General features: G+C 39.1%; 1 protein-coding gene across 1 annotated transcript in view; it reads right to left on the bottom strand.

Annotated features, from left to right (window-relative positions):
- Positions 1-294: 294 nt before the first annotated feature.
- Rap1b (RAP1B, member of RAS oncogene family) overlaps positions 295-9991 on the bottom strand; it is a 43519-nt gene continuing 33822 nt past the window's right edge. The window contains exons 5-8 of the mRNA XM_045153193.1: positions 7544-7684; positions 3992-4135; positions 3020-3135; positions 295-1546 (exon numbers count right to left, since the gene is read on the bottom strand). Coding sequence (XP_045009128.1) covers positions 3049-3135; positions 3992-4135; positions 7544-7684 — 372 coding nt within the window. The 3' untranslated portion in view covers positions 295-1546; positions 3020-3048. The remainder of the gene's footprint in view (positions 1547-3019; positions 3136-3991; positions 4136-7543; positions 7685-9991) is intronic.

The raw sequence follows: 9991 nt of genomic DNA, 5'->3' as shown, positions 1-9991 counted from the left end.
AACCACACCCCACCCCAAAAAGCTACAATATTACTGAAAGCATTTGTTCCTAAGTAATGATGCTTAACTTACAAAATTCTTTCACAAGTGGGAGAAGGGTGGTTTAATGTAGATATTCAAACAATACTAGAGAAAAATCCATCTTTCATTAATTCTTGCAATTACTTCATGAGTCTGGTTTATGTAGGTTAAATTATGAAACCACATTGTGTAAAATAACACCTATTACAAAACCCATATTTATTTACTAGCACTGTTAAAACATTACACAAAACACATTCAAGTGGCAAGTAATTATAATGCAAGCCCTTGCATGGCAATCCAAATTTATTGAACTATGGATGCTAAGTTATACAAAATTGCACCACTTTAATTAAGGCTTTTAGTTTACATTTGGCCACCTCAAAGTAGTTGTAACATCAGGTTGGTCAATTTAGATACTGTGGCTCCCTGTTGGATAGACACACAATCTTTACATCCAAACATTAATGCATACGAAGCAACAAGGCATTGTTAAATAAAACAGCAATAATTACTGCAAATTAGGCCTTGTGACCAATTACACACATGATTAAAATTACTTCCCACATTCACATCCACAGTACTCGTCCACCATTTAACATCTCAACCAAAACGTTACACATGTGAAACAATCACTAACAGGCAAAAATACTAAACCTGTATATTTGGTATTGCAATACACTTATGCATGAGCAAGCAATGGATTCACAGTGAGAATCTACAGCTGCAGAAGCCTGAAAATGATTTACAAAAATTGTTAAATCATTAAAAAATTGTTTGAAAATATACACTTCTTGTTGTAGACCCCCACTGTACACACAACTATAAACATTGTTCCCTATTGTAAACAAAAAAGGAAACATATAATAAGGAGATTTGAAAAGTCTGGACATTTCCTTCCCAACAGATATTAAAGGCAATGTCTTTAATCTAAGACATTTTACTGAAAGGACTATCGTATTTTAAAGACAAAATCACTGTCTCCACAGGTTTTTGAAAAATTAAAAAAACTATATAGCTGTGTTAATCAAAGCGCTTATTTTGTACAATACAATGATAATGACCTTGAATTTTTTTTTTAAAAAAAACTTACAATAAGCTACAAGTATCAAAGAAGCGAAGTTATCTGGAGTAGTCTATATAGGAGCTCTTTGGACTTTCTTTTATTATGCTAAAATAGTGGTGCTTTTAGGATTTACATATTGTACTCTCCAATACAAAGTATGGGGTGTGTTAAAGTATACAGTACACCATTTTCATACATGTACAACATTGGTGGATGAAGAATGTCTCTTAGCAGTAATACTGGATGTAGCCTCTGGTTTTACCAGCTGCATACTCTAGGGCTATTATATAAGTAAAAATCTCTCTTGTGATACTGGAAAGTGATTAGAATGTGCAAACTGATATAGTAGCTTTCATCCGCCTCTTAAAGGTACCACCACAGGAAAGTCCATTTAAGATGTTGGTAGGTTAACAAAGTTGGAATGCTGGCACTGTTGAATTGGGCAACAGTTCTTCAGACCTGCCAGATGGAGAAAAAAAATAAATTAACTCAAACCTAAAGAAAGATCAAAAGGAAACAGGATGACAGCAAAGTGCTAATCCTTTTGTTTGCAATCCTGGAATTACATAAGTACAGAATGCATGTCAAACCAAGGCTTCTGGTATCTACCAGAAAATTAAGACTCTGGGGCTGGGGAGATGGTTCAGTGGTTAAAAGTACTGGCTGGGCTACTGGGAGTTTTTGGATCCCCAGCACCTACTTAAGCTGGACACACAGTGGCGCATGAGTCTATGATCCCAACATGACTATGGCAATAGGAGGAGTCGAGAGAATCCCAAAGCAAACAGGCCAGCTAGTCTGGCCTTTACAAGGGCAAAAACCAAGAGAGATTGTCTCAAACGAGGAGGAAGGAGAGGACTGACAACCTGAGTTTGTCCCCTGACCTCCAACTCCACGTGTGCTATGATGCGAGTGCATGCACACACACAAACTTAAAAATTAAAACATGGCTTCCTCATTCTTGTGAGGGAATGAAGAGCTGATACAGTGATTTATTTCAAGAGAATTCTTGAATGGAATTTCAAAGGGGAAAGTGTGGGGGGAGGAGGGAGGGAATTAACATGGAACATATTTTTATAATCATGGAAAATGCTAATAAAAATTTTAAAAAATGTAATAGTTGTACAGTCAAAAAAGATAATTCTTTAATAGCATTATAGTCATGTTAATATATTTCTTTTTAAAAATATATTTTTCAAGCAGAGAAAGATAGGAAAGGGGGAGAAGGATGGAGGGAAACAGGGAGAGAGAAAATGGGCACACCAGGGTCTCCAGCCACTGGTAACAAACTCCAGATGCATGTGCCACTGGCTTTATGTGTGTACTAGGGAACTGAACCCTGGTCATTAGGCTGTGCAAGCAAGTGCCTTAACCACTGAGGTATATCTCCAACCCCTCATATTATTTCTTCATTCCATATTTATAAAAATTCCATCAACTTTTAGCTGTTAAAGTGGGTGGGGCCTAATTATATTTTTTAATCTTAAAAAAAACACCATTTATAAGCTAGGCATGGTGATGCACGCCTTTAATCCCAACACTCAGGAGGCAGAAGTAGGAGGATCACTGTGAGTTTGAGGCCACCCTGGGACTAACTAGTGAATTCCAGGTCAGTCTGGGCTAGAGTGAGACTCTACCTTCAAAACCAAAACACACGTATTTTTAAAATTAAAAAAATGTATACTTAGCCAGACATGATGGCACATGCCTTTAATCCCAGCACTCGGGAGGCAGAGGTAGGTGGATCGCCATAAGTTCAAGGGCACCCTGAGCATACACAGTGAATTCCAGGTCAGCCTCAGCTAGAGAGAGACCCTACCTTATAAAACAACACCAACAACAAAAGGGATAAAAATAAAAAAAGAAAGTACAGTTGTCATGACAGGGTACCCTTTAATGAAGTTGAGAGATTGAAAGTTAGAAGCAACATACCTGGCTCAGAGCTACAATGAATTTCTATATTAAAGCAGCTGACATGATGACTTTTTGCGAGCCTTCCCAGGCACTGGAGTTTTTCTGTTAATTTGCCGCACTAGGTCATAAAAGATCTGCAAACATATTAGTTTTTTTTTTTTTTTTTAGTATACAGGAGGCAACCCCCCCCCCCTCACCAACCCACCCCTGAAATGGAATAAAGAAGCAAAAGGAAATTTCCATGGACAGAAATGAACTACCACAAAGCAAATATTCTACTAAAGAATGAATCTAGAAGCAGGAGTTTTTACAAGTGCCCAGTTGTTTTTTGTTTTCTTTGAGAGGGCTAAGATTGTTCTTCTCAAGTAAGTACTTCGTTGAAGGAGCTGCAGAATTTTTTAGTTCAGTTAGAACTTACTATCATATGAAGAAACTTTTACTTTCTCCTAAATTTCTTATTATGCCTTCACTCAAGTCTAACATGATCTTAAGCCCCTTCCAAATTCATTATATATAAAATCCTTCATATACTTTGTAAGTTAATCTGTCTTCCCCATAATGACCTTTTATTTTTCCTTTTTCATGATACATTCCACTATACCAGCATTTAAGAAACTTAAAGGAATTTAAGAAACTGAAATAGCACTGTTACTTATATGCATATTTAACAAGGTGTTTTTCTGTGCCTGTAAGACCATCATATCACCCTGAATACAAATTAACCTGGAGTCATATTGACACATTATTTTCCCATTAATGTAAAGTGCTATATTCTGGGCTGGAGAGATGGCTTAGTGGCTCAGGTACTTGCCTACAAAGACAAAGAACCCAGGTTTGATTCCCCAGGACCCATGTAAACCAGATCCACAAGGTGGTGCATGTGTCTGGAGGCCCTGGCATGCTCAATTTCTCTCTCTCAAATAAATAAATAAAAAATTTTAAAATGCTATATTCCATAGAAAGAGCTATTGTAAGTATATGTGATCTTACCTCATTAACATTTATTTTTGATTTTGCAGAAGATTCTAAGAATGCACAGTTGTTCCACTGTCTTGCTAGATTCTGACCTTGTTCCTTTCCTACAACTCTTTCATCTTCCAAGTCACATTTATTACCAACCAGAATCATTGGAACCTAAAAAGACATTTGTGAGGGTAAAAGTAAATGTAAGTACACTATACAATTTCAAGCATGATTTCTTTTTTTAAAATTTTTTAAAATTTTTATTTATTTGTTTGAGAGCGACAGACAGACAGACAGACACAGAGAAAGAATGGGCATGCCAGTGCCTCCAGCCATTGCAAACAAACTCTAGACACATACGCCCTCTTGTGCATCTGGCTAATGTGGGTCCTGGGGAATCGAGCCTCGAACCAGGGTCCTTAAGCTTCACAGGCACTTAACCACTAAGCCATTTCTTTCTTTTCTTTTTTTTTAAATTTATTTATTTGCAAGGAGGGGGAGGACACGTTAGGGCTTCTACCCACCACAAACGAACTTCAGACATATGTGCCACCTTATGCAGCTGGCTTATGTGAATCAAGCCTAAGTCTTTAGGCTTAGCAGGCAAGTGCCTTCACTGCTAAGCCATCTCTCCAGCCCTAAAATAACATTTCTAAGAGTCAATCAAAACATTACTTTTCCTTTGATATCAGAGAAATATACAAATAATGCATATTAAAATTTTCTAGGGAGCTGGAGAGATTATTCAGCGGTTAAGGCATTTGCCTGCAAATTTTAATAACCTGGGTTCGATTCCCCAGTACCCACATAAAGCCAGATTGGTGCATGCATCTGGAGTTTTTTTGCAGTGACTAGAGGGCCCTGGCACACCCATACATACTTACTCTCTTCCTGTATCCCTGCTTGCAAATAAATAAAAAATTTGAAAAAATTTTCCAATAAAATTTGAAAGCCTTTACAATGTTAATTTGGAATGCTTAATAGTACATACTTTCAGATCTATTAGCTCTATTACCTTACACTCTCATGGAGATGCCAAGTGATGCCTCCAAAGGGAAGTAAAGAGAAAGGTTAAAAATTATATGTTGCATGTAATGGGCACAACCTGGTCAAATCTAAATACAAATAGGAAACTTTTAGCAGGATGTGGTGGCTCACACCTGTAACCCCAGCAATTAGGATAGAATTCCAGGCCAGCTGGGTTTGCATATTCACCATCTTACAACAAAACATGACCTTTGGGGCTGGAGAGATGGTTCAGTGGGTAAGGCCTGTTATACTTAATGGCCTGGATTAGATTCTCCAGTTCCCACGTAAAGCCAGATGCACAGAGTGGTGCATGCATCTGGAGTTCATTTGTAGCAGCTGGAGGGCATGGCACACCCATTATCTGTGTGTGTGTGTCTCTCTCTGCTTGCAAATAATAAAATGACCTTTAAAAAAGGAACTAAAAAAAGTTACCATGAAAAGCCAGTATTACAACATTTAAAAATTATTAAGGATACAAATCAACTTCATGTTTCTTTTTGGTTCCTGATATGCACTTATCAAAAAGGGAACTCCAGGGCTGGAGAAATGGTTCAGTGGTTAAGGTGCTTGCCTGCAAAGCCTAAGGACCCAGGTGTGATTCCCTAGTATCCACGTAAAGCTAGATACACAAAATGGCACATGCATCTGAAGTTCATTTGCAGTAGCTACAGGCCCTGGTGGCACCCACTATCTCTGTATGCAAATAAATAAACCTCTCGGTCTTGTATTGCTACTTTCTCACACTTCATATGCTATGATAAATTAACTAATAAGCAAGGATGCTTTTTAACAACACCATGTTTTTGGATGAGATGCTTGTAATAAAAAACACTAGGGGGTTGGAGAGATGGCTTAGTGGTTAAGCACTTGCCTGTGAAGCCTAAGGACCCCAGTTTGAGTCTTGATTCCCCAGGACCCACGTTAGCCAGATGTACAAGAGGGTGCACACATCTGGAGTTCGTTTGCAGTGGCTGGAGACCCGGGCGTGCCCATTCTCTCTCTCTCTCTCTCTATGCCTCTTTCTCTCTCTCTGTTGCTCTCAAATAAGTGAATTAAAAAAAAAAACAAAAACAAAACACTAGGGAAAAGTGGCTATTCTACCAAACCATCAGTGACCATTCAGAAATCAGTTTTAAGTAGTTTTTGAAAAGAAAGTATAAAAAGGAAAACAGTTCATTATTAAAAATAAATACTTCCTCAATGCAACTGACAGAAAAGATATAGATTGTAGATCTCCCCCAATTTCCTGTTTCAGAGTGTGGAAAATACCAAAGGTCTCTCAGTAGTTGCTGTAATTAAGCTGTACTGCAGTAGTTTTTCAAGGGTGGTGCTTAGAGCAGCTGTGTATCAACAACACCTAGAAACTTGTTAGACATACAAATTCCTTTATGGTTTTCCGAGGCAGGGTCTCACTCTAGCTCAGGCTGACCTGGAATACCCTCTGTAGTCTCAGCGTGGCCTCAAACTCACAGCACTCTTCCTACCTCTGCCTCCTGAATGCTGGCATTAAAGGCGTGCACTTGGGAGGCAGAGATAGAAGAGTTCGAGGCCACCCTACCTCGAAAAACAAAACAAACACACACACACACAAATCCTTTCTCTATCACAATTGCTGGATATTTGTTCATGTATGTGTCTAATTCTTTCTTTAATATTTTATTTTTCTTTATTTATTTGACAGAAAAAGTGGGATAGAGAGAATGGGTGCTCCAGGGTCTCTAGCCATTGCACACCAACTCCAGATGTGTGTGCCCTCTTGTGCATCTGGCTAATGTGGGTGCTGGGGAATCAAACTTGGGTCCTTTGGCTTTGCAGGCAAACTCCTCCTACCTCTGCCTCCAAAGTGCTAGGATTAAAGGCGTACGCCACCATGCCCGGCTTGTGTATAATTCTTAAGACTTGCTGGACACAGTGGATCACACCTATAATCTCAATACTTGAGAGGCTAAGGCAGGAGAGTCAACCCAAGTTCTATACTGTGAACTGGAGGACAGCCTGCATTACATGAGATTGTCTTAAAAAAAAAAAAAGAAGAAAGAAAAAATGGAAAGGGCGGAACATTTAATTTCCCTAAGAGGAAAGGAAGTAACTTCTCACTTTCCATATGACATACACTTGAAAACAAATATTAAAGGTATTCTTCTGGCTTTCAAAAAAGCTTCTGGGGTTGGAGAGATGGCTTAGCAGTTAAGGTGCTTGCCTGCAAAGCCTAAGGGCCCACATTTGATTCCCCAATACCCAAGTAAGCCAGATACACAAGGTGGCACATGCATCTAGTTTGTTTATAGTGGCTAGAGGCCCTAGGGCACCCTCTCTCTCCCACCCTCTTGATCTGCCTCTTTCTCAAATAAATAAAACATTTTTAAAAAGCTTCTGAAAAAGAAAGCAACCCCCTTCCCACTATGCCAACCTTGGGTAAGTCTCTATCTCAAAAACAAACAAACAAAAACAAAAACAAAAACCCCAAAACAAAACAAAACAACCAAACATGAATACTATCATAATTAGGGGCTTAAAATAACATGTACATTTATTATAAAGTCAGCTTACATCATCGGTGTCTTTAACTCGAAGTATCTGTTCTCTCAGATCTTGTAAGTCATTAAATGTGGACTGTGCTGTGATGGAGTAGACTAAAGCAAAGCCTTGTCCATTTTTCATGTACAAATCTCTCATCGCTGTGAACTGCTCCTAGAGTAGGAAGATTAAAAAACAAGTGTTTTGACATGGTTTGACAATTTTCAAAGTCTTTAATTATAGCCTAATGACGAAAACTACAGTATTATGAGCATTTCTTAGAAGTCATGTCAAGATTTTACTTGGAAAAACTGGCCATTTCAAGAAATAGCTTTCTTTACTTAAAACTAATATATTTAACAAATATTCAAGTAACACAGAAATACTCCAAAAGTTACTTAAAAGCAACATAGTTATATATCCTAGGGGTGGAAGATGTCTCAGTGGATCCAGTGGACAAGTAGTGCAGTTTGTATCCCTAGTACCTACAGATGCTGGGTAAGTGTGGTGGCCTGCACTTAATCCCAGCAATTAGGCAGCAGAGACAAAATTCCTGGGACAAACTGACTAGCTAGATTAGACAAGTGGGTGAGTCCCCGGTTCAAGCCATAAGATACTCTGCCTCAGTAAAATAAAGAGAATAATCAAGAAAGACACCTGACATCAATCCTCTGACCTCTACATGCACACCCATGTACACACATCCATACATGTGCACCCCATGTGACTATAAACAAACAAAACAAAATAACCACAAAGTGCTGAATACCCTAGTCTTAGTCCCAAGTTAGAAGAGCTCACAATACTATCATTCTTTGGGGTCCATCAGCATGCTAACCCATCTTACCATTTTCCCACACTTCTTCTGTGTACAGCATCTGTGAGAAAGAACAGTGTCTGGCACACAGCAGGCACTAAAATATTAACTGATGTAAACCATACAACCAGAATCTTCCCTTTACTTTTGGATACCTACAAATCTAATTGGCTGCTATGGTTTGGATATATATATCTTTAGTATTCCTCAAGGTTTTATGTGTCAAAATTCCCATTGTGAAGCATCTACAGAATAGAAATTTAATTCTATGATGTTAGGAGGTGAGGCCTTTGTAGTGATTCAAGTCACTAGGGTGGAAGTCCAGGCTTGAATCTTGATGGCTTTATGAAGCCGAGGGAGACACATAGATACGCATGCAGCTGTCTCTTGCTATGTGATGCTTTGTGAGCCCCACCTGTGAGGAAGAAGTCATCACCAGATTTGGTTTCTTGCACCTACAGAATTGTGAGCCATATCAGTTTTTTAATTTTAGCCCAATTTAGGTATTTCATTACCATAACAAAAGAGCTAACAGACTGATTTCAAAGTATTTTCAAGGAGGAAAGATACTAATCATATCATTCACACAATGGTGGATATGATCAAAATACATGATATAAATGTACAAAATTGTCATGAAAACCTATTTTACAATCACTGAGGTACAAATGTATGTCCAAGTACTCTCATTATTATTATTATTTTCCTTTGAGGTAGGGTCTCATTCTATCCCAGGCTGACCTGGAATTCACTATGTAGTCTCAGGGTAGCCTCAAACTCATGGTGATCCTCCTAACCTCTGCCTCCCAAGTGCTGGGATTAAAGGCACATGTGCCACCATGCCCAGCTTCAATATTATCTGATATACATACGATGGTAGTTTGATTCAGGTGTCCCCCATAAACATAGGTGTTCTAAATGCTAGGTTCCCAGCTGATGGAGATTTGGGAATTAACACCTGCTGGAGGCAATGTATTGTTGGGGGTGAGTTTATGAGCATTATAGTTTTCCCATGACAGTGTTTAGCACATTCTCCTGTTCCTGTTGTCTACCTGATGTTGGCCAGGAGTTGATGTCCACCCTCTGCTCCTGCCATTGTTTCCCCTGCCATCATGGAGCTTCTACATGAGTCTGTAAGCCAAAATAAACTTTTTCCCCCACAAGCTGCTCTTGGTCAGGTGATTTATGCCAGCAATGCAAACATGACTGCAACAGTAATGTCAGTATTGAGGAGGGGTGTCATTTGCTGCTAGACACCTGACTGTGTGGCTCTGGCCTTTTGAAGCTGATTTTCAAGAGGAATGTGGAAGGATTTGAAACCTTGGCCTAAGAGACACCTTGCAGTGCTGTAAGTAAAGCTTGATGGATTATTCTGGTCAGAGTCGCAAGACCTGAATGTGTTAAGAACTATGGGCTGTGGGGTTTGGCTTATAAAGATGAAAAGGAGGTTTGTCTGGACTGGGCTAGAAGCAGTTTGTGTGAGAAGCTAGCTGTTAGTCTCATGTCCTGAGAACTTATGCAGGGTTGCAGTGTATAGAAACAGACTGGTGTGTGCGGAGGGATATGGCATAGAAAGACATCTTTGTGTTGAATCTGCTGCCCATTCAGCTGCAATTGTATGCGAGGTTACAACTAGTGAGGCTGGGTCAGATGACCTGCATAGG

The sequence above is a fragment of the Jaculus jaculus genome, chromosome 6 (assembly GCF_020740685.1).
Source record: "Jaculus jaculus isolate mJacJac1 chromosome 6, mJacJac1.mat.Y.cur, whole genome shotgun sequence".
NCBI lineage: Eukaryota > Metazoa > Chordata > Mammalia > Rodentia > Dipodidae > Jaculus > Jaculus jaculus.
The sequence above is the reverse complement of the archived record's forward strand: the minus strand, read 5'-3'. Positions and strand labels throughout refer to the sequence as shown.